This window comes from Elgaria multicarinata, chromosome 20 (assembly GCF_023053635.1).
Source record: "Elgaria multicarinata webbii isolate HBS135686 ecotype San Diego chromosome 20, rElgMul1.1.pri, whole genome shotgun sequence".
Taxonomy (NCBI): domain Eukaryota; kingdom Metazoa; phylum Chordata; class Lepidosauria; order Squamata; family Anguidae; genus Elgaria; species Elgaria multicarinata.
The window spans coordinates 18,399,317-18,424,657 of NC_086190.1; the positions used below are offsets into that span (position 1 = coordinate 18,399,317).

Consider the following 25,341-nt stretch of genomic DNA (forward strand, 5'->3'; position numbering starts at 1 on the left):
CAACCCATTCGCTTGCTGGACAGGCAGAGAGCCAGGGAGCAAGGAGGCCGTGGGCATCTCCAGCTTCTCCTCTCCACCACCAGTGTCTGGGCTGGAGCGAGAGGCAGGTGAACAAGCCGGTTGCCATGATGAAAAGCGACCCCAGGGGTTCTTCTCGGGAAGCCTCTTTCTGGGGTGTGGGGTACAAGAGGGGCTCCCCCTTGATTTATAGTACAGCTGCGCTTTCAAAATAAGGCACAAACGAGCCCAAGATTACTTAGTGGCCAAGGCGGACAATTCACACTCTCCCCTTTGCAGTGGCAGAAATAGTATAATTAACTAAAGAAGTGACATTTCGCTGCCTGGAGACAGCGCCCCGAAACCCGCCATCTAACCATGTGTCCGGCGGAGTAAATTCTTTTCTTTTTCTAATTTATTCTCTTCCCTGCGCCGCCTAGCCTCATCTTCCTCATATTACGAGGGGGGGGGGGAAAATCCCTTATTTTATGCAGGCCCACAGCTTGTGATAATAGACTTCTCCATGTCGATACGGCTAGAAAATTGATCAGAGAATGCTTTAATGCTAAAGTATTCCATGCTTACATTTGGTCTCCTCTCGTAGCATAGAGGACTCGTGGTTAAAATGAAAGCTTTCCTACCCCGCATTATGGATATGGGATTTCCACTAATAAAGAGTTTAGGAACCTCAGTCCTAGTGGCTAAAGCTGGCCACATTTGCTGACCGCTGATTGTTTGGCTGACCGCTGATTGTTTGGCTGACCGCTGATTGTTTGGCCTCCCCCCCTTTTTTTGGTCTTTCTCACCTCTAAAATGTTGAAACGCATCTTTTAAGGCTCAGATTCTGGCAGTAAGAACTTTCAGCTCAATTATGCTGGCATGTTTTATATTTTTGGCCATGCTCCTTTGGCCTTGGGCCTCGCCCCTACTGGAGTGTGGCCCACAAGTGTCTCTCTGAAATTGAATTTGGCCATCGGGCTAGAAGAGGTTTTGCATAGGAATGTTGGAGAAAGCCCTAATGGATTCACATGAGCATGAACACTAATTCACATTCGTGCAATGTTTGTTTATTTGTTTATAATATTTGTATACTGCCCCACATTCAAGATTTTGGGGCGGTGAGCAGCAGATAGAATAAAAGAATCAAAATGGCCTATTAAAATATCACTTTTTTAAAAGGTGAGGGGGGAAGAATCAGAATCCTGATATTTATTTAGTCCAATATTTCATTTGTCATTGGGAATTCCATGCCAACTTACGTGCATAATCTACCAATGGTTCCAATCGTCATTTTCTCTTTTTCTTCGGGGTTTAGTTTTGAGAATGGAATCAAGGTTTGGAGAGCCAACACTTTGAATTCCCCACCTCCCCAAAGACTTGAAAGTAAGCCCTATTTTTATAAATGCTGCCTTCTCCGCCCTTATTGTGTTGAAGACGACCTACCTTAGTCATCTGGTCCAGAATCATCTTCTCTGGACCTCCTCAACTTGGCACCCTCCCATCAGCAGGCTGTCTGGGGAGGATGGGACATGGAGTGCAAGGAGGTTGAGTGTGGGTTGTTCGTTGAGCTGTGGGTTAGAGTGTTGTCTGAACCCAGGACATTTTCACACAGGGTGGCTTGTTAACCATGCAGTGCAGCTATGGATTCTCAAGCTGGCTTTTTTGAGAAAAATAAGCCACATTGCATGGTAGTTTACCGGTAAATGTATACCCCAAGGCTGAGAATGGCTCCTCCCTAAAAAAAAAAAAGCCCTCTACAAAATCAAGCCATCACTCTGCCTCACTGTCAGGATCAGGTACTAGTGAGGAGTGCTTTCAGGATCCAGGTCTGAGCGGAAAGGGCTGTTCTGCTGCAGAGTGCTGGCAGAACTCCGGCCCTGGTCAGCAGCAGTTCATGATAGGGTAATTCGGTGGAGCGGGGAGCATCTAGAGTCAGGGCTGTTCAAGACCCACATTGTGACTCCAGCATTTACCACAGCAGCATCGTTCCTGTGGTGCTTGGCTCCTGTTCCTGTGTTCCTGGTTTCTTGACACCTTGTTTGTTCCTGACCTCGGACTGCTCTCTGGACTACGCTCCTGCTCTTGCCTCTGCCACACCTTGACTATTCGGACCCTGGACCGCGCCCTTGCTTCTGGCCCTGTCTGGACCCAGGTTTGACCTTACCCTTGAACCTTTGCTGGGCCTAGGACTTGCTACTACCACGGGCCCTGTTGGACTCTGGTCTCCGCCACTGGGTTGCCTACAGAACCTGGCCCCTGCCTATTGCTCCTGCCACGTCGTGGTTATACCAGCAAACCGCTCTATCCTAAACAGCTTGTGTGTGTGTTCGTCTTTGTACACCTTTGCTCTCCCGGGTCCCGGCACTCAGTGTGCACTCCCAGCCTCCCACGTCCCGCACTGTTACACTCAACCAGTGTCTGCTTCCGCTACCACTGTTGCTGTCTGAGGTTTCTCCAAGTCCTGTTCCTTGAGATCCTTGCATGACAGTGGGGTGTAGTGGTTAGCATGCTGGAATGGCACTTGGTACGATCCTGGTTAGAGTCCCCACTCAGCCGTGAAGCTCTCGGGGTGACCTTGGGCCAATTGCTAACTCTCAACCTAACCTCCCTCACAGAGTTGTTGTTGTGGGGATAAAATGGAGAGGACAAGAAGGATTATGTATGCTACCTTGGGTTCCTTGGAGGAAAAAAGGCGGGATATAAAAGTAATAAATAAATGAATAAAAATAAATATAAACCTCTTCTCTACCGGACACCCAGAGCTCAGTGGACTAGATCTGGGGCCCCGGCAAATATTTCCGGGTCCCTGGCCCAGTAATGCCCACTGATGGGAACCCATTGCCCTAACTTCCCAGTGTTCCCATTCTGGAGCAGACAAGGAACCTGAGTCTTCTTGAGTCTGCTTCCAAACGAAAATGCAAGACGTGGGCTTCCCTAGAGTGGAGTGGAGGAGGCCCCTGGGATATAATCCCAGCCCTGCTATGTGCGTCAGGCTGCCCAGGTTTTTAGTTCTTCAGGTGAGGTCTTTCTCTTTGTCCCACTACCATCAGAGGCACGTTTGATGGGGTTGCAAAACAGGGGCCTCTCAGTGGTGGCTCCTAATCTCTGGAACTCCCTGCTGAAGGAGGCTAGGTTGACCTCCCACCTGCTTATCCTTATTTTATCAATGCGTTCTTAATTGTGTTTGAACTTATTTGTTTTTACATCATGTTCGAATTAAGACGTTGTACTTAATCTCGACTTTATTGTCAACTGCCTTGAGTGTCCTTTTTTTGGGGCGGAAAGGAAAGATATAACTTCAATAAATCATTAAATCAATAAAATACTAACTGCTGCTGCATGTTAATGGTCACATATCAGTTACTTATTAGGGAGCACTTCCTGGAATAGGCAAACGACCTCCACTGAGTTTTGAGAGATCTTCTCTTGATTTTGATGCACAAAACTCACTTTTTGAAATAGAAATAGTGTAATGTGTTAAATTTTTAGATAGTTTACAGTTCTTCATCTTAGATATCTTTTTGAGGCTCCAATTACACTGTAAATCATCTTCATTCATGTTCCTAGACCTCAGTGTTCCTACCACCCTTTTCACTGCTGTTGGAAGAAAGCTGCAGATTTTTTAAAAAAGAAACTAGTACGGTATTTTCTGCAATCACACACTGTATGCATATAAGATAATCCTGGAGGCAGCATCCATTTAAAAACATAAATCAAGTTTCTATCCCTTAAGAGAATGATATTTCTTGAAAGTTTGCAGCAAACTCTCAGACACTGTGTGGATCTGGTTATAGAGAAGCAAACTTTTCCGTGGGCGCTCAACTGAGTGTATACACCCCACACAATCCTTGACTTCTTGCATTCGAAACAGAAAAAAAAACAAGGCACAATTAAAAAATGATGTCACACAGACATCATTGATGTCACACAAATGATGTCACACAGACATGCCTTTTTAGTGTTTTTTTTTTTACAAAGGACGTGTGCAAAGCAGTTTTATATTGCATGTGCAATATAAAAAAAAGTGATATTATGTATGCACATAAACATGGAATGCAATTTCGTAGTAAAGGAGAACTCCTGTCTATGCTCCCACAGATGAATGCGTTACTTTCTGAGTAAATAACGAATTTCCTTGGGACAAATTTGCTCATTGCTAATCCTAGATACAGGCATCCTGGGAGGGTGTCTATAAGACCGTTGGATAATGGGGTATTCTGGTGAATGGAGGCAGTGTGTCAGGAAGGCCCTGGATCCAGTGGATCGAAATCCCCCACATTCCCCCAGAAGAGCTGAAATATTTTCCCTCTTTAGAGGGAAGGAAAATAAAATAAGGCTGAGGTGTAGTGATGTGCATCGCTTCATATCCAAATCCTGAATCTGAGACGAATCGGGTTGATTCGGAGGGCTTTGAAACAGATCCAAATCGAATCGAAACGGGTCCGAATCAGTTCAAATCGGGCTTGATTTGGAAGGTCTGATTCGGGATCTGAAGCAAATCGGGGTGTGTGTGTGTCCGTGCACAGCCCTACTGAAGAGGCAGTAGGTCTGGGAAATACTCCTCCTCTACCACGTGCTGTGGCTGGTGCAAACCGGCAGAAATTACAGGAGGAGTGTCCAACATTTTTCAACCCGAGGGCCGAATTCCATTTCAAATAAATTTTCGGGGGCTGCATTCCAGGAGTGGGTGGGGCTAAAGGCAAAAGAGGGCAGGTCAAAATACTAAGAGACCAGTAACACCATATTTCTGCTTAAAGCTCTCGTTGCTAGTAAATTAGCCTTTTAGGACGGGGGGCGGTAACTGCAGAAAAGCTGATAAAACACCAATCAATTTGCAGTGAGAGAGAAGGGAGCAGTCTGAGGAATGCCAGAGGGTTGGATTTGAACCCTAGACAGGACGGATTTGGCCCACGGTCCTGTAGTCGAACACCCCTGCCTTAGAATTGCTCTGTAGAGACACATGATTCCCTTTCAGTTCTTCCGTTCTAAATGCACTCTCTCCCCGAATGCGCACGTTTCAAGGCTGCGGTCCTAGGTGCATTTACCTGGGATTAAATTCCTTTGAACTCAACTGGGCTTACTTCTGAGAAAACATAGGGAGGATCCCAGTGTCGACGCGTTTTCTAATGGACTGGGGCTTCTTTTGAGCTATGAACCACTCTGAAAGAAATCTCGGAAGAACGAAAGTCCTCAGGTGGCCACATTCAGAGTTGCGCTTTCATCCGGTTTTGTAAACCACCCAGAATGCTTTGGCTATGGGGTGGTATATAAATGTAATAAATAATAACAATAATAATTAATCCAGCCAGGGGAGGATCAGGTCATTTTCCAAACCCTGCTGCTTCTGGTGGGAAATATTAATAATTTCTACCAAATTCCTTCACACCAGATCTAATTTCACCCTCCTCACTTGTACATGAAACTATGAACCCTTTCTTTCCCTTATGTCCCAAGCGGGAAATGAGGCAAAAAAGACTCCCAAAGAAGCATTTAATTTTTTTTTTAATGTATAACAGTTACGCCTGAGTTACAGAGAGAGACACCTACGGGCAGCAGGGTAATTAAAGCAAATACCAGTTCTGTTTCTCTACTCTATGACTCCATATAGCTGAATAAATTATGGGGTGATTATATTTATATATATATATATACACACATACACACACACACTCCCTCTCTCTCTCTCTTTCTCTCACACTCCCTCCCTCTCTCGCACGCACACGCTTTCCCCCGCCATGCGTACGGACGCAGACACCCACGTGTACATATGGAGCAAAAATTAGCTATGACTTGAACACAGAAGCAACATATTTGCAATTACTAGGAATAAAGGTATGTTCTACAGATAATATTTCTCCAGGTTTGGGTAATATGGAGTTGTTACGGGGCGACAAGTTAGAAACATTAAATACACAAAACCTCTGAGTTGTAGGGTTTCTCGGGTGGGGTGCAGGACCTTTGGGGAGAAAGCCGGAGGGGGAAAAAAAGAAGATACAAAAATTGGGGTCAGAACGAAGTGCGCAAGAGAATTGAAAGGGAGGGGATGAATCTGTTCCTGGTTTCATCTGGCCTTTGTTTCACAGGTAGGAATGTGCCAACATGAGCTTTGAATTCTCCCCTATGGGACCACCTCCCTTCTTTCAAATAGGCATTTCTAATAGGGACGCAAGCACATTGAATCTCTCGTTGATACGGGCAGAGAAGGACGCGCCTATGGGAGAACTCGTTGCGCATCAAGGGCGCACGGAATGTGGACGAGGCAACGCGAGCATGGAAAAACCCTTCACCGGATTGGTCAACGAAGCTGGAATGTGTCACCGCGATTGGATCGATACTCAAGAACAGAGGTTTTTTTTCATTGCGTGAAGAGTGGGATAATGGATCTCCTGTCCTGTCTATGAACAAAGGCTCCTCTGATCTCTCCTCCTAGGTCAGGCATTTTGGAGCCCTTTGAGGTTGAGGACCGGATTTTGGAGATGCTAACAGGATCCTCAGTCCCATGGTGGGCGTGGCTAAAGGGGTGGAGCTAAAAGACCAAAATTACCAGCATATCTTAACTTAAAAGCTCTTACTTACTGCTGGTAGCTGAACTTAGAATCATAGAATAATAGAGTTGGAAGGGGCCTACAAGGCCATTGAGTCCCAACTCCCTGCTCAATGCAGGAATCCATCCTAAAGCATCCCTGACAGATGGTTGTCCAGCTGTCTCTTGAAGGCCTCTAGGGTGGGAGAGCCCACAACCTCCCTAGGTCATTGGTTCCATTGTCGTACTGCTCTAACAGTCAGGAAGTTTTTCCTGATGTCCAGCCGGAATCTGGCTTCCTGTCACTTCAACCCATTATTCCATGTCCTCCACTAAGAGAGGCGTTGCAGCCTTTTGGCCCAGGGGAAAAAAATGTGCCCCAAAGCCAGTGATTGGAAAAGGTTGTGGGGCAAGGTGTATTTCCCCCCCTTCCAGGCCTGAGGTAACTCCCATCCATTCAGTAAAATGTACTTCTCTTTTCTCTTTTTGGAAACAGACGTTATCTTCTCCCACCCCTAACGCAAACACACCCACCCACCCAAAAGTGTCCCTGGAATGTATTTTGCAAACATACAATCGGCAAATGCCCCGACATTTCTCTGCCTCCCAAGCCTTCGTGGAAATATATGTGTATATACATATATTTATATGTGTGTGTGTGTGTGTGTGTGTATATTTTGTTAGCACAGTGCTTACTGTGTGTTTAGTAATAGTGAAAGAGAAAGAGAGAAAATGCAAACTTTTCTATAAACATACACCACGTGACCGAGTTTCCAATTAATTTACATAAGTGTGACCTCAGAGGAATGATGAACAGAAAATCAGCTAGCTGACCTAGGTCCTACTAGCTGTTCCCCCTTTTTAATGGTCCTCTAAGCTCTATATTTACAGCAGCGGCTTAGATACTTTTGTGGGCTTTCAGGGAAACGGCAAATCATATTTTTTTTAAGAAAGCACTTTCAGGAATCGTGTCACCACAATTGGATTGATCTTTAAGAACGGTGTGTGAGTGTGTGTTTTGGGGTGAAAATTTAATCTCTCCTTGCGTCCACTAACAAACATTTTCCCCGTTGTTCTGTCTCCACTCTTTTCTCCTAGCTCAGGAGACCTAGCTCAGGGTCTTTTGGTCCTTTTTTTAGCCCAATGACTGGATTCCATTCCGGAGAGTTCCATTCCAGTGGTGGGCGGATTCAAAAGGGAGAAGGGGTGGGGCAAAATACCCAAACGGACAGCATATTTGAGCTTCCTGCCAGAAACTCAGTATTTCAACCTTTAGAATGGGGGAGAAAAACGGCACAAATGCTGAGAGAATAGCCAATGATTGATGGGGCCTGAAATTCTCCACCCAGGATCTATAGTATTCTCATTCTGATTAAGACGCCATCTTATTTTTCTCATTTTTAAATTTTATTTTAATCCTCTTCTTTTGCCCGTAGGCTCTCATTTGATATCCTCCAATTTCTAATTGCCTCTAAAATCCTAGGGCCTGCAGGGAAAATATTTTACCATCCTGGGGAAGAGGGCGAATGCTACCTGTTTTGTTTCTTTTATATACACATATAGTGAAACAGACAAGGAAGAGCAGGAAGGGGCAAAACAGGAAATGCAGCTGTCCGGGGCCAGGAAGTGGCCGCCATGCACGTCCTGTTTCTGAGAACAGGACCACGTCCAGCTGTTTCCTGTTGGGTTAGCATTGCTCCACAGTCCGCTTTGTACGCGTCCGAGTCCAGTTTGCTGGTGCTGTGTGAGAAATGGTTTCAGATGGCCACTCTTGAACTAGTACCAACTAGAGATGGCAGCTCAGTGGGCCAAAACCACACATAAAAGGTGATAACCATCCCGGATTAAACGATTGTTTCTATTAAACGTGGCTGGGGAATCATTACGTCATTGGACATCAACTTTCACCATCCCTTGGCCATGTTGGCTGTGGCTAATGGGAATTGAAATCCTAGAACAACTAGAGGGTGACGGATTCCTCACCCCTGTACTAACTGAATGAGTTCTTTGTGAACTCCAAGACATTCTGTGAGCTGGAGGTGAAAGGGTGTAGAAGACTCCTGGGTCGTGACATCACTATTTCCCCCCAAATTGGTCACTCCTCATGGTGAAGTCAATTGGGAAGGTCTTTGGTCATGATTGGCTCTGAACTTGGAAGGAGGTGGGACGAACAGCCGCAAGGAATTTGAAGAGCAAAAGCACCCCAACGTATAATTGCTGGAGATGGCATATTTCCTCCTTCCCGGGTTCCCCCTTCTCCTTCTCTTCATCTTGTGCCTTTTGTGATCCCCCCATTCCCCACAAAACGTTGCCTTTAACGTCTCCTCGTTTTAGAATGCAATAAATAACCACACTGAACTCAAACAAAACCCAAAGACGACGCCATCCCCTGTGCCGGATGCGGTGGCATTTGGGGGCTTCAGAGGTGGCGGAGGAGGAAAGTAATCAGGCTGCGAACCAACTTGGAATGGCAGTTATTTTGGACTTAAGACGTTTCCTGACATGCAGCTGGACGATTGGTCCATCGAGCCTAGTACGTTCCACTCCAACCGGCAGCTGCTCTCTCTAATCTCTGCTAGCTTAGATCCTTCTACCTGGAGCTGCTGCTGGGATTGAACTTGAGACCTTCTGCATGAAAGGCAAGGACTCTGTCCGCTGAGCTACAGCGAGCTATTCAAACACTGGGAAGTTACTGAATTCTTGGAAGTAGGAAGCAGAGCATCTGTCCACGTCAAGGGTAGGCTTGATCAGGCATCTGCCAAGGAACTACCTGCCACCAGGACTTCCTCTCCTCTTTCCTATTGCAACCTGCTTGCTCACCTGCTCTGTCCCGGTGATGGGGAGCAGGAGAAACAGCAGATGCCCTGGCTTCCTGGCTCTTCGTCTCTTTAGCAAGCAAGTGGGAGAAATCATGGGCTGCGTCGAGGGTAGGCGTGGTGGGGCACTGGCTAAGGGGCCATTAACAAGACCCCACCCCTGAATTTGCTCCTCGTCTTCCCTATTGTAACCTGCTTTCCCACCTGCCTCTCGCTCTGGCCCAGACAACGGTGGCAGTGAGAAGGAGTAGCAGGAGACGCCCACGGCCTCCTTGCTCACTGCCTCTCTGCCGGTCAAGCGGGAGCCATGATGAGGGAGAGGATGTGGAGCAATCACAGCTGGTGAGAAGAAAGACTCACTGAAGGAGGAGGCCCAGGGAGTGTGCTTTACCCAAGGACCCTCCAAAACCCAGAGCTGGAACGGTGTCCATGTTTGGAGCGTTGTCCACTGCTGGAGCTCTTTTATCTTCAGATTTCTCCCCTCCACAGTCCCATACACTTGGGTACACTTGGTAGGTTCTCCTCTTACTTCCACACAAATAGATGCAGATCTACTTCCTCAATGAGCTTGGGTCCCACTGGCTTTCGAGTGACCCAAACCTGAAAGTGGCTTCAGGTGAAGACTTCTGCCTCGCTGCCGACCCTTTCCCTCATCTACTGATTTTCTCAGTCCATTTGGACTTCTAGAGGTCTACGTTCCTCCAACGGGATCGAGGCCTGCCTGATAGAATCGGGAACCCACGTCCAGAGAGGTGGGATTTCCGGCAAAGCTCAAACCCACCAGGGTTGGTTATGGAATCCATCGCAAATGGATGGATGGGTCTTAGTTGCCCAAATGTGGAAAATTGAAAAGGCCCTTCCTGGCCCTGATCTGTGGAAAATATACGCCGTTACATGCTTTACTGCATAGTTCTTTTTTCTGTTTGAGTCAAACACTTTAAAACGACAAAAGCAGTGGCATGATGGCAAAGGTTGTGGTGTAGGGGAGTCCAAAAATTCAATCAACTGCATCGATCCCCATCAACAAACTGGTTCCAACCGTTTCCATCTCCATCGGGAGCAGGACTTTTTGTCGAGCGAATGTGTCAAGGCCAAGCTGCCCTCAAAATACTTTGCATCGCAACAGGGAGCAACATATTGTCGCCGGCAAAATCCGTTTCCTTCCAGCTACTGTGAGGCTTGCAAGGAAGCCCAGGGAGCTGCCAGATGATGTCAGCAACCCTGCTAATCAAAAAGTCCAGGGTCTTCATCCCTGGAAGCCCTGTTCCACTACACCACTGCACATAAGAAGAGCCCAGCGAGAGCTGACCCAAAATTCTGTGGCCAACAGCTACCTGTGAGAGACCCACAAGTAGGACATGAGTCCTCATTGGGTGAACCCGTCCTCACCCAATCCCACTGGAATGGCAGTCCGGACGAGGAATATTACGCTGCATCAATCCGTACCTAACTGCCAGGTTCCTCCAAATCCTTCCCATGTTTCTGCACTCACAGTGGTCCCTAAATGTGGGGAGGAAAAAAGTTCCCAGTGACCATAACCCCCCCCTTTCTTTCGCCTCTATGGAACTGGTCCCCAGTCCCGGTATGGATTCATCGGAAGACTTTTCATCACAGCCCTGCCCTTCCCACTTCTCCATTTTTGGTCCAAACATCTCTTCACACTTGGTCCCAAGACCAACACTCATCAATCAACGGGATTCCCCTTTCACGGCCACGTACAATAATAGGGCTGGGAGAGGGATTGGGGAGAGGATGGTGGACAAAAGGAATATATCTATATCTATCGCTACTGATTCCACAGTGACTAAAGCCACAGGGCTACATCAATGGAAGGTCCATTAGCGTTGGTTGTATACAGAGTTGGCTAGGAGGGCTTGGACATTGAAAAACTCATTAGACCAAACTCATTGTCTCTTGTCATTCAAGGAGTTGTCGTCATCACTCGGGAGTGGCATTTTGACAGGTACGCACACTATGCATTTGGAAGGGTGAACAGTTCTTCTGTTTTTGTTTTATTTTTTGCCCGCCCCCCCCACCATCCTCTCTGCCCTTCAAGTGGAGGCAGGATTGGGACGGTCTGGTCTTTTGAGTTCCAGAAGGAGGTGTAGATAGAGGTGGGTCCTTTGATGGCTGGTGTCAGCAGTGGGATTTTTGTTTTGTTTTGTTTGACTTTTTGGTCCCAATGGTGGCAGACTGTCATCGTGGCAGGATTCGTATAAGTGGATCCATCAGTAAGCCTGGCCTGTTTCGACGGGTAGGAGACCCAGCACAGCTGAATGTTCCCCTAGTTTCATTCTGCGTTGTGTGGAGAGGCTCACATTCTTGGTCAAATAGTCGACAGCAGCTGGTGACAGCAAGAAGAGGAGGAAAAACAACGACACAGGAGAAGGTGTGAATAAACCAACAGATATTTTTTTAAACTTTTCTTACAGTTCTGGAAAGACACGCCCTACAGCCAAGTCACCTGATGCAAATGACCAACATCTCTCTCTTGATGCATATTTAATGGTGTAAGCCAGCTCAAATTCTTTGGAGAAAGGTGCCAGGAGTGATACCTAGAAACCTGGCTGAGCGCAGAGATTCATCCCCGCAAATGGAATTCCATGCTTACAACTTTCACTTAGACTGTGCTCCTGCAAGTCTGGCAACACACACACACAGCCCTGCTCCTCACCTACCCAGATTAGGGTCCAGGGTGGTGGTGGTGTCTGATGGACTCCCTGCAACCCCCCTTCCTGGACTTAGCTTGTTGGGCTGTGGCTCGTTCAAGTGCCCCATGGCTCAATGACTACCTCATCCAGAGTCTCCATCATTGTGCACAATGGAGGCTCCCAAAATTGTGTACTTTCCACGTTGTGTAAATGGCGGCCTTAAAGGCCCCGTTCACGCAAGATTAAAGGTGTGAACGCTCAGTTGCATGTCGCACATTCATGCAACGTAGGAAACGCGCAACTTCTGGAGCTTCCGTCGTTGCGCAACAACGCAGGCTCCCGATGAGGGCGGGCAGCCTTGCAGCTTCGTCGTGTGTTTGCTGAGCCTCAAAGAAGCTTGCGTCGTGCGACGAACAGGAGTGGGAGGCAGCTCAGCGGGGGTCCGGTGGAGCCAGACGCAGGTAAGTCCGCCCACCCCTAAGCCAGAGAAGGCGAACAAGTTTGGGAAAGTGCTTTACAAACACAGAAAGAAATCTGGCTCTTTTTGCACTCAACGACTTTTGGCTCCACCTGGAGATCCCAAATTTCTCTTTGTTGGTGAACAAAAGTTGTTCTTCCTTCTGTTTTTTTTTTTAAAATTATTTCGCCCAGTAGCTGGATGGTGACACGCCTTATTAGCCGAGCTTCAGTCAAATTCTTTGCCACCCCCCCTCCCCTAACTCCGAACGTCTCAAATTAGATTAATAAGTATTTGGCAGGAGAGGCACCATTGGTGCCAAGGAATAAACAAATTCCAGCCATCAGCATCCTGTCAACAGCCTGGCCCAAAGGGGGTCCCTTCCAGGCAAAAATTCTTATTAGACTTGTCACATCCATTAGGAATCTTTTCACGCTTCTGCGTTCCATCACCGCCATCATTAGCGCAGCCTTGGCCTCTGGGAACAGCCAGGACTACTCCGATCTGGTACTTCTCCAATATCTCTACCCACCCACCCCTGGCACCCCCGTCAGCTGGGACAGAACAGGGGAGTCGAGAGCTTCTTGGCTCAGCCCGGGCGCTCTGCACCCCCTCCTCTGAGATTCAGATCGGCCTAAAAGGTAAATTAGAGCCATGGCTGTCCCAAATTTCCATCTCATTGTGTCATGCCCAGCAGTGTGGACAAAGACAGAAGTAATATTTTTAGAGTAGAGGAGATGGGGTTCGACCCTGATTTAAATTGGATCTGACTGAAGTTGACTTCCTTTTTGTAGCAGCGCCTCCATCCTCTGAAAATGATATCTAGAGAATAGGAGATCCTGGTGAATGGGGTGAGATGTGGTGTGTATGGACGAATTCCGAATCGTGCCCACCACGGTGGATGAAGACAGACATAATATTTTCAGAGCAGCGGAGACTGGGTCAGATCCCAACTTAAACCCCATATCTGGAAGCGCTGTTGCTGCATTCAGACCAAGCACACCTTTGGATTCTGGCAACAGCCGCAAACCTTTTCTACAAGTTTGCAGTGGGATGTGATCTGGCCAGCATCTGCCACCCACTCTCTACCCCCAAAAGCAGCTTTGTAGTGACAGAAAACATATCAACATGGTGACAAATGAATGGCTAAGAGTACAAACAGCACTTAATTTTTTTTAAAAAAGGGAAGACCGAACTGAAGCCTGGCAGAGGATTCAGACCGATAGCTAAAGTGGCATTTGATTTGCTGTCTTGTACATCCATCAGTCAAACAGTAAAGTCAGAAAAAGGTGAGCTGATACCTGAGCAACCTTCCCCTCCCCCCAGGTGAATTTTCTATATTACTTCTGTCTTCTTTCATAAGCCATGCAGTGTGTTTAAAAGGTGCCATATGTTTTTAAACACACACAAATGGCAGCTGCTGTAATTATTATTATTTATTTAATTTATTTATTACATTTCTATACCGCCCAATACCCGGAGCTCTCTGGGCGGCTCACAAAAATTAAAAACGTGCAAAGTATAAAACAACAGTATAAAACTATAATATAAAATACAACATAAAAGCTCAACCAGATAAAAACAGCAGCAATGCAAAATTACAAATTTAAAACACCAAGTTAAAATTTATTTATAGATTGTTAAAATGCTGGGAGAATAAAAAGGCCTTCACCTGGCGTCTAAAAGCATATCATGTAGGTGCCAAGCGAACCTCTCTAGGGAGCTCATTCCACAGCCGGGGTGCCACAGCAGAGAAGGCCCTGCTCCTGGTAGCCACCTGCCTCACTCCCTTTGGCAGGGGCTTGCGGAGAAGGACCCCTGAGGATGACCTTAGGGTCCGGGCAGGTACATACGGGAGGAGGCGTTCCTTCAGATAGCCTGGGCCCCAAGCCATTTACTTTTGTCTTCTTGCATGTGCCATGCAGTATATTTTAAAATTGCAGTATTATTTAAGCAGATAGACAAACACAAGTGAATGTACACACACACACACACACACACACACACACACACACACACACACACGAACTGTTAAAATGTATTACTTTTCTCTTCTTTCATGAGCCATCAGTGTGGTAAATAAATTAAGCAGAAGCTGCTCCTGGTTTTTTGGGGAAAGACAACCTCCCTTCCCTCAGGGAATCCACCTTCTCACCACCATGGTCACCGCCTCCTGTTTCTCCTCCTTGCTCCCACTGGGTTGCTGGAGAGGCCGAGACCCAGGCAGCCAGTTGGCCATGCCATCTCACTCTTCCTCCTCATCACCACCGTTATCTGGGCTGGAGCGAGAAGCAGGTATACAAGCCGATTGCCATGATGAAGAGAAGGAGCAAATGAAGGGGGCTGGGGTACGGGCCCTGGGAGTGCTCACCCTTGACGCTGCCCATGATCGATCCCACTTGCTTGCTCAGCAGGAAAGAGCCGGGGAGTGAGGAGGCCATGGGCTTCTCCTTCTCACTCCTCCCCCCCCCCCGGTTGTCTGGGCCAGAACGAAGGAGAGGTGAACAAGCCGGTCACAGTGGGAAAGAGCAGGAGGAACTCCACAGGGTTCTTGCCGGGGGGGGACTCTGCTGGGGTGTGGGCCCCCGGTACTTGCCCAACCGTGCTGACCCTGAGATCAAACGTCCAAAAGAACCTGCACCCAAAGGAGGTGCTCATTGCAGCTCCGTTTAGTTGGTGCCTCTGGTTTTTACGCCCGCCCTGCATCTCTGCCTCCGCTGTGATGGGAGGCATTCAAACCTCTCCTGACGGATAAAGACAACCCAATTCACCGCCCTCAGAAGAGGCTGCCGGTTGTGTCTCTGGACGATCCACTGCTTCCATTCCCCCTCTAGTGGGGGGAGGGCAAACTCCTAGAACTGGTCCATTGAATTTCGCGTCTCTCCTTGGTGTCGCGGCTCAGGGGGAACAGCCGTCTTTGCGCACTCAAAAAAAAAAAAAGTTTTGGGGATGGGATGGCGACAGGGATTCGGAAACTTTGGGAAAAGCCCAGCAAAGGGGCAGGTTTTCGCCTTACTGCCTTTTCTCCGGCAGTAGGATCGGGTCCCCCGTCTCCTTTCTCCTCAGCTCACCCAATGCCCTTGCATTTCCTCCTTTGTGTAGTGCTCCCCCTCGTCTCCTCACACAGACGCACACGGGGTGTGACTAACGCCTAGCCCCGGGGTATCTTTATTGGAAATACATGGTATCGGAATTTGCTTAAGATTTTTATCAATCGCACGTGTGGCTGGGTTTCACATCCAGGAGCGAGAGGAAGGTCAAAGGGTCGCAGATCAAGCTCTGTCCCCCCCCCCCCCGAAAAGGAAAAAGAGAGAGAGAGAGAAGGAATAAGGAGGAGGGAGAGGTTAGGGAAACACTGCTGCGCTTCGCCGTTCCAGACGTTTTTCATTTGGCTGCAGAAGCGGAGCACATTAAACAGGGCAGGGGGCTGAAAAGTCACGGCCCCGTGGAAGGGGAGGTCAGCCCTGGGCAACAGCAGGGCGCTGGGAAGGAGGGGGGCGGCCCTTCCCAAACCTCACCGGGTCACACACTTATCCCTGGTGTGGACGGTGGCAGGTGAAATGTCTGGGGGAGATTCCCCTGGGTTTTGGTGACCCCGGTAAACCGGGAGGCAGGGTTGACCTTCCCGCCTCTGTGGAAATGACCAAAGGAGCGCAGCCTCTTGGCCTGGGCATCTAAAGACTCACTCCTGATCCCTCTTTTGACTTCCTATTTCCTGGGCAATTTCAAGTGAAACTTAAGACGTGCTTTGGATTGAAGGCAGAGGCTGCTGTTATTGTTATTGTCATCGTCTCTTTGCTCTCTTGTGGCTTTTTGAGATGGACATGACGGGCTTTGGCAGGTCCTGCTGTCTTTCACTGGTTCAGGAATTTCCTGACTATTGAACTTGTTTTAAGTGTGACTGCTTTCTGGATGTTGGTGTGGATGTATTTTGGTAGGCCCAGTTTCTGAAGGTTTTCTGTAAAAGTTTTTAACGTGATACCGGTGACTGATGTGACTAATGGAATAATTGTGACCTTTTCCTGTTGCCATAGTTCTTTGACTTCCGTGGCCAGTGGTGTAAATTTTCCTCTCTTTTCTACAACATTTTGTCATTAGGTATTGCTATATCAATGAGGTAAGTGTGTTTTTCGTTTTTGTCTATAACTGTTATGTCTGATTGGGTGCAAGCTATTGTTTTGTCTATATGAATTGTTCTGATCATTGTTGTTGTTGCTGTTGTTGTTATTATTATTTTAAAAGAGTGCTTTGCAGGCTCAAGTCCCTCCCCACCCAAAGTGGTTGGACTGACTCCCAGGAAGGTAGGACCCCCCTATCACAACCCCCACAACCTGGTACCCGCCAGATGGGTTGGACTGCAAATCCCATAATTGCCAGCAGAGCATGACCATTGGAACAATGGGAATTGCAGTCTAACACACCTGGAGGCTACCAGATTGGGGAAGATGGCTCTGTCCAAAGATGGAGGCAGGACAGGCTGTGGGGGGACTCAGTGGTGAAGAGGAAAGGCTCTCTGAACATGCTCAGAGTCATTCTAGTGTAGTGATGAGAGAGAAATCTATTCAGTTCATGTATCAATGTGAAGTCCCATGTTCTGTGCTCGCGGGCAAGAATGGGAGCAGAAATTCTTTTGAAATTCGTACGTCTCTGAATTCCTCCAATTAAAAAAAGGAGGGTATGTTGTGTGAAAGCGTGTCTATTCATTACAAATACATGATGCAAGGGGAAGTATTAGCAAAGCATATGCACGGGCAAAATGGCAAACGGAAGTTACCTGCGTTAGGAGGAAGGCGCACGGATATCTGTAGAAGTGACCGTGCGAATGTTGAGAAAAATTGCTCAGAGTTCAGGATGAACTGGATTTAAGATTCACAAAGAGTGGGATGAATAGAATTTAAGATTGGGGAGGAAAACAAATGAGAAACTTACAGCAGGACCTTCTCATATACCCACCCCACCCCGGATCTATTTTTCTCAAGGCTAAACATGCCCAGTTCTTTTAATCTTTCCTCATAGGACTTAAGTTTCTAGTCCCTTGATTATTTTGGTTGCTCTGCTCTGAACTTGTTCCAATTGATCCAAATCCTACCCTGTCTCATGCAGACACACACACACACACACACACACACACACACACACACACACACACACACATCCAGCAGAAATGCTCACTCTGGGAGGAGGTTACCTGTTGCCCCTCTGCACGATTCCTTTCCTACTTACTTTGTCCGTACTGGCCGTACTGGTAGCCGGCCACGGGGTCCACGCTGTAGCCGGTGGTTGTGTAGGTTGGTGGACAGTAAGACTGGGAACTGGGCAAGCTGTCGACCGACTTGATAGAGTCGCTCCGTTGGCTGCAGCTGGCCGAGATGGAGTTGGCGGTGTCCAAGCTGCCGTGGAGCGGGGAGATGGAGAAATCCGCTTGGGGCTGAGGCGGGACCCCGCTGGGGTTGCTCAGGATGCTCATCACCTGTCGGGGCGGCAAAGGGAGACCCAGGTGAGTCGGCCTGTGGCATGAGCACACTTCATGTTCGATAATAGGAACAGCTCCGCATACTTCCAGACACTAGGGGGCGATAGAGAACATGTTGCATCAACAGCTGCTTGTTCTTCATCCCCATTTGTCATCTGATCAGTTCTTATTTCCTGCTCCTTCCCCTTCCTTCTTCCTCTTTCCTCTAAAACTAGCGCCACGTGGCTCCCTCCCTGAAGGAAGCAAGTAGCCCAATCTCATGCTTTCCCTCACCTCGGAATATAAGTACATCAGAAGAGCCCTGCTGGATCAGACCAAGGGTCCACTTAGTCCAGAATTTTGTTCACACAACAGATGCCTGTGGGACATGAGTGCAACAGCACTCTGCCACCCATGTTCCCCAGCAACTGATGTTCATAAGCTTACTGCCTCTGATACTGGAGGTAGTGCATAGCCAAAAGACCGTGGAATGGCCTGCCAGAGGAGATTCATCAACTTAACAGTCTTGTGAACCACCCAGAGAGCTTCGGCAATTTGGGCAGTATAAAAATGTAATAAATAAATAAATTTTAGCATTTAAGAAAGCTATAAAGACTGTTCTCTTCCGCCAGGCCTATCCAGTGGAATTTTAGCATGCTTTTAGTATGTTTTTAGGAATAATAATAATAATAATAATAATAATAATAATAATAATGCGCCATCAATTTTCATGGTGCTGTACAGAACAAAACAAAACAAAATGCAAAACAATGTATATTGTGTTTTGATTAATGTTTTATGTGTTTTATGCTGTTGTTCTTCCCTGCCTCGATCAGGATGGAAAGGCGGGTTAGAAATTTTTTAAAATAAAATAAAATAAATAAACAGGGCTCACATCCACTGATAGCTTTCTCCTCCTCTGTGAATCTGTCTAACCCTCTTTTAAAGACATCCAAACTCATGGCCATTACCATGACTTTTAAACTGGCTCTAGCCTGGTTGATTGCCTCCAACACCAAATGCTGCGTTGCCACGCTTTCTCTGTCTAAAGCAACTCTGCTGTAAGTGACACCCGCCTTTCCAACCGGCGGCTGTGGGGATTTGATATGCAGGGAACAGCTTGGAAGGAGAGGATTAAACAGCACTCTGCAACCTCAGGGAAACAGGGCGTTGTAAGGATGATACATGAAAATAAACCAAAGATAGAACTTTTACTTGGATGACCAAGCCCAACAAACACAGGCCTTATACTGTGTCAGGCAGTGCCTAGCTCAGAGGTGGGGAGCCCTGCGTCCTTCCAGATGCTGTGGGAGCACAACTCCCATCATCTCCAACCTGGGATGATGGGAGGTGTAGTCTCCTGCTTGAATTAGCTGTGTTGCAAAAGTGCTGGCTGCAAATTCTACGCTCCTGCCAAGCCAGCCGAGGCCTGTCTTCTGTTTCCTCCTCTGCCCCACATTCTCATTTAAGAAGCCCCAGCAAGCCGCCTGGCCCTCGCTGGCAACCTCCTCAGTTTTGGCAGAGTGCCAAGGAGTCTGCGGTCACCTTGGGAGGCTGGCGTGGAGCTCAAAAGCTTCTTCTTCTTTTGAATAAAATAAAACAAAAAAGTCTGAAAATGTAGCATAATCTCATTGACCTCAATTAATGCACCAAATTGAAAATGTTTGGATCCCGGCAAGAGGTGGACGGAAGCTTTTTATCCTCTGCTAACCTCCTGTGGGGAGGACGGATTCTTTGAAATGACACACGGCAGCTTCCACGGGGATATTATCCGACCAGCAAACGGCCCACGAGAGTTTTCCTCTTCTACCTTCCCCTCCCTCCCTAGTCACACGGCTCCTTAGCCGAAATCCAGTAGCCAAGGATCTGGACATTGTTCCTCTGTCTTCGTCCATAAAACAGGCCTGGAGGATTGGGACCACATGGCTTGGGACCACCATACCTGACGGAACGCCTCTCCTGACATGAACCTCCCCGTACACTGCGCTCAACATCCAAGGTCCTCCTCCGAGTGCCTACTCCGAGGGAAGCACGGAGGACGGCAACAAGAGAGAGGGCCTTCTCTGTGGTGGCCCCCCAATTGTGGAACAATCCCCCTGACGAGGCTCATCTGGCGCCGACATGGTTATCTTTTCGGCACCAGGTCAAGACTTTTCTCTTCGCCCAGGCATTTAGCAATATGTAATGAGCCTGGGTTTGTTTTTGTATGCGTTTGCGGGTTTAAATTGAATGTTTTTGTGATTTTAAATTTTTGTATATTGTTTTAAGTATTTTTTTATCCTATGTAAGCTGCCCAGAGAGCCTCGGCTATGGGGCGGTGTATAAATGTAATAAATAACAATAACAATAACAATAATAATAATCAACAGGGGAGCATTCAGCAAAGGCACTGGACTCCTTGGAAAACAACAACACAGGATTTTGGCCAGCCTATAACTTAGTTCTCTCCTATATCTAGGCTGTACCATTTTTCCAAATGTAGGTAGGGTCTTAGGTTCCTCTATTGGAGGGGGAAAATGATCGGCACGTAGACAACGTCGCACGTGAGTTGAAAGGCTGTGCTACAATCTCTCCCCCTGATACGTGATGCTTTGGGTGGTGGAGCGTTCTGTTGTTTCGTTCCTCTGCCCAAAGTGTACAGGGATATAGGTCAGACACAGGTTAGCCTCCTCACCTCAGTGAAAAAGTCGGACAACATTCCTGCTGTCCTTTCCTTCCTCGGAAGACGCTCCTCACCCACCCACAAGAAGCCAGAAACCTACGGGTGTTTTCGAAACTCTTGAAAACAAACCACTGCTGGAGACGAAGGAAATGCAATTGAGTGTCTACTTCCCAACGGTGAGAAGTTGGACGCCTTGAGGAAATCCACAAGGCACCCCCCCCCCCCCGTACTGCCTGTCTCTTGGTTTCAAAGGTAAACTGCTCCTGTACATGGAGGTTTCCTTCCTAAATATTCTGCCTCGTAAGAAGAGAAGAATTGCCTTAATGGACCAGTCTAGAGCCCTTCTGGAAGTTTCCACGGCCTGCTTTTAATCCAGGATGCCCAGCGATATGCCCAGGTGATTTTGTGGCTCAGTCCTGTCACTGAAAAAGACCCCAGAGCCCTGCTGCGGTGTGTGTGAAGAGGGACCCTCCAAACTCAACAGGGTCCCGCCCTTCTAATTCTACAACTTAAGTTCTAACAACATCCCTCCTTGCTTTCTTAAAACCTGAAGGAAGAGCTGAACTCTGGATATTTCTCCCGTTTGACCTTGCTTTCCTATAATTTATTACTTCTTGAAGCATTACCATCGCTAACAAAAAATCAATAGCGTCTCCGCATCCGATGGTTTTTATTATTATTATTATTATCAGGAAGGAAATCTGTCGTCCCGTCAATCACGGCGATTGGCAGCCCTCCTTCCCTCCCCCCCTTCCTCTTCTTATCAATTGCTCCCTTCCAATTTCCCTTTAGGCCTCCAATCAAATGCAAGCTCTGAGTTAAGTTTGCAGTTCAAAGAGGCTGCAGCTGTCGCAGCGAGAGGCTGAAAAAGTGGTAGTGGAGGGAAAGAGCCATGCAATCTTGGTTTTTTTGAAAACCCACAGGTAGCTGTGAAGGCAACAAGCCCTCCCTGTCACTTTACCGCATCTGGTATAGGCTACTCTTGAATGTGGAAGTTCCATTGAAACCTACTGGTGGACTCACTCATTGAAAAGGTGGATTGGAACTTCTCTCAGCTTCCTCAACTTCAGGGATGCAGAACCTGAGCCTCCCTCGGACGAAGCCCGCTTGGATCCTAACCTGGCTTCCTGAGGTTCCCCAGATGCTTCCTTCCCCTGGTTTTGTACAGAAGGGAAAGGGTCATAGCTCAGTGACAGAGCCCCCACTTTGCATGCAGAAGGTCCCAGGTTCAGTTCCCGGCATCTCCAGGTAGCAAGATGCAGGATCACTGATAGGTTATGCCTGAACTGATTGGTTATGCTTTCGGGGGAGAGGCTGTTGCTCAGAGGTGGAGCCCCTGCTTTGCATGGAGAAGGTCCCAGGTTCAATCCCCGGCATCTCCAGGTAGCAAGATGCAGGATTGCTGATAGGCTATGCCTGAACTGATTGGCTATGCTTTTGGAGGAGAGGCTGTAGCTCAGTGGTGGAGCACATTTTTTACATTAAAAGGGTCCCAGGTTCAATCCCTGGCATCCCCAGGCAGGGCAGGAAAGACTCCTGCCTGAAGCCCTGGAGATCCATGGCTGCCAGTCAGTGTTGCCCATACTGGCCTAGATAAACCCAGGGTCTGACTCAGTCCAAGGCAGCTTCCCATGTTCCTATTTATTCCCCAATGAGGACTGGAATCTTACTTGACTATATCTCACCTGCTCTGCAGGCAGAATAGTTCAGGTTCAATCCCTGGCATCTCCAGGTAGGACTAGGAAAAAAAAACCCCTGCCTGAAACCCTATAGAGCTGCTGCTGCTGCCAGTCAGTGTTGACAATACTGGGTTAGACGGATGCATGGTGTGACTCAGTATTAGGCAGCTCCCTATGTTCCTAGGTACACTGCCCCTGAACATGGAGGTTCCTCTTAGCTGTTAGCGACGGCGGACTTATGTACATAAGGCCTTGTTGGATCGGACCACAAAGTCCCATCTTTGGCTATTGGACGGTATAAAAATGCAATCAATCAATCAATCATAAATAATAAATCTAGGGCAACATCCTCTTCCCTTTGTTGGCCAACCAGGTCCCTTCATGGAACTCACAAGCAGGGTGTGTGATGGCGTCAGCTGTCTCCAGCAATGGGTCTCCAGGGGTAGTTTGTTAACTGCCATGGCTAACAAGAACACGAACTAGATGTAGGCTGGATCAACTGTGTGGGTGGAAGTGGGCAGCCCCACCCTGTCTTTCCCACGGCAGCCCCTGCAACCCCCTGAAAATGCGACACAGGGAGTCAGAGACACAGCTGAATAGGGTGAGCTGTGTCGTGGGCAGAGGGACCTTCCATGAATGGAGCTTTCCTTCTCATGGAAAGTCTCCAGTTGCTGGGGAACATGGGTGGGAGGGTGTGTTGCACCATGTCCTGCTTGTGGGTCCCTGGTCAACAGCTGGTTGGCCACTGTGTGAACAAAGTGCTGGACTAGATGGACCCTCGGCCTCATCCAGCACGGCTGCTCTTAAGTTGTTACGTTCCCTTCCTCTTGTTGAAGAGTGATCCTGGATCTAACCCAATCATGGCTGTCTCTGAATTATGCTGAGGTTTTTTTTAACCTGTGTTGTTTTATTGTTATCTGTCTTGAATGCCATTTCTGGTGGAAAGTTAGGGGTATCAAATAACTAAATAATCATACGTTTCTGAGGCCAGTTTTGACCTATGTCGCCTTACCATCTCCCCTGTGAGGTCAACCCAGCTGCAGCAACAAAGCACCAATAACCCAGGAAGAGAACCCATGGTTTGTTCTTGGGTTGTGAATTGTTCCATGCTGAACAGACCATACTTTGTTAGCATGGCTGGTTTCACACAACACAACAACCCACGCTTCAACGACGACCCATACTCAACCTTGAGTGTGGGGTGTTGTGTTGTGTGAACCCAATCAATCTCTCTCCCTCTCTAAATCTATAGATATAGAAGGGTGACTAAATTAACAGAAAGGTGACAAAACTAGCAGAAATATTAAAGCCTTCCACCTTTTCTATCTGCTCTGATGTGGATCAAAGAGTTCGGTAGCAAAGGCAGCAGTTCAAGAACAGCGTGGATGAAATATTCTAAAATGAGGCATTTGGTGTCCATGAGTGATGTCAGGTGTTCTTCTCCAGGTTATTTCAAGTCTATATATCCAGAAGTTCTCTCTTTGTCCCAATGTTTTGGATTAGATGACACCCCCCTGTTCCTGCAATAGTTTGCAATGAGGAATATGAAATGGACATTTTTTTTCTTACAGGCTTTAATAGATTGCCTGAAATGACTTCTCACTTTTTCCTGGTGTCCATCCCTCCCCCTTCCTGCTTCTACAGATGCCACCCCGCCCTCAATACGGCAGCACTTTTCACCCTCTGGGATTTCATCACCCTCTCTCCCATACTTTAAAAGAAGGGGAGTTTCTCTCTCTTCCCCCCCCCCTTTTTTTAAAAATGTAATTAATTCTCTCTATTTCTGAGCTGGGCCCCAGGGCCTCTGTCCGTGGAAGCTCAAGCCGAGAAATGTGCACCCTTTACGATAAACGGAGGCGGCTTTGCAACGCGGAGCACAATTAGGCTAGCCAATCTCGGCCATCGATAGCTTTATTTTAGGTTTGGAGGTTGCATGTGCGTGTGGGGTGTTGTTGGGCAGGGGAAGGCCACCACATCTTGGGGGCATCAGGAGAAACGGAGCCAGACAGAGGACAATAAGAAGCCGTCAGTTTTATTCGGAGGAGAGGTTGTGTGGGAGTATTTGTGTGGAGCGGGAGGCAAAGGAGCCACTGGCTATAACTAAATTTAGGAACTATTCCGCTTTCCTTACAAGCTTGGCCACGGAAAGTATTTGGAGTGCTAGAAACACTTCAGTTTGGGGTCACAGCTGACGTGGAAACTGACGAATATGTCAGTTTCACCCAGTTCCTCATTTCTCCAACCTGACACTCGTTTCGTCTTCAACGTGGAGACTTTTGCTTTAACTCGAAATGGCACAGGCTTTTTGTATGCAATCAGCATTTGTTTTTTTAGGGTGTGTGTGTGTCGGCAGCGATTCAGCAAGACAGGATCGAGGTGTACAGAATTACACATGATATAGAGAATGTGGAGAGGGAGACATTTTTGTCCCTTTCTCATAATACTAGAACCCCCAAGGGGGTCATCATCCCATGAAGCTGATCGGTGGGAGATCCACAACAAATAAAAGGAAGGAATTCTTCACACAGCGCAGAGTTAAATTATGGAACTCACTACCACAAGATGTAGTGATGGCCACCCATTTGGATGGCTTCAAAAGGGCATTGGATAAATTCCTGGAGGAGAAGGCTGCCCATTGCTACTAGCTCTGATGGTTATCTGCTACCTGTATCACATGGCTATGTGTATCAGAGGCATAATGACTATGTGCACCAGTTTCTGGGGAACATGGGCGGGAGGGAGTTGTTGCACCCTTGTCCTGCTATGGGTTACTGGCTGGCTGGCCACTTTTTTCAAATATGATGCATCATGTTATCTTCACTGATATACACATTTTGGCATACACATTCCCCGGTCCTTTTACAACTTCATTGGCTGCCAGGCCAGGTCCAGGCCTGATTCAAAGTGCTGCTACTAACATTCAAAGCCCTAAATGGTTTGGGGCCAGGTTATTTGAAGGAACGCCTCCTCCCATATGTGCCTGCCTGGACCTTAAGATCATCCTCAGGGGCCCTTCTCCGTGAGCCCCTGCCAAAGGAAGTGAGGCAGGTGGCTACTAGGAGCAGGGCCTTCTCCGCTGTGGCACCCCAGTTGTGGAATGAGCT

At 47.7% G+C, this 25,341-nt stretch overlaps 1 protein-coding gene across 4 annotated transcripts in view; it reads right to left on the reverse strand.

The window, feature by feature from the left end:
- Nucleotides 1-11,505: 11,505 nt before the first annotated feature.
- PAX7 (paired box 7) overlaps nucleotides 11,506-25,341 on the reverse strand; it is a 137,159-nt gene continuing 123,323 nt past the window's right edge. For all 4 annotated transcript variants that reach the window (XM_063145483.1, XM_063145481.1, XM_063145482.1 and 1 more), the window contains exons 8-9: nucleotides 17,668-17,914; nucleotides 11,506-11,680 (exon numbers count right to left, since the gene is read on the reverse strand). In XM_063145483.1, coding sequence (XP_063001553.1) covers nucleotides 11,565-11,680; nucleotides 17,668-17,914 — 363 coding nt within the window. In that variant the 3' untranslated portion in view covers nucleotides 11,506-11,564. The remainder of the gene's footprint in view (nucleotides 11,681-17,667; nucleotides 17,915-25,341) is intronic.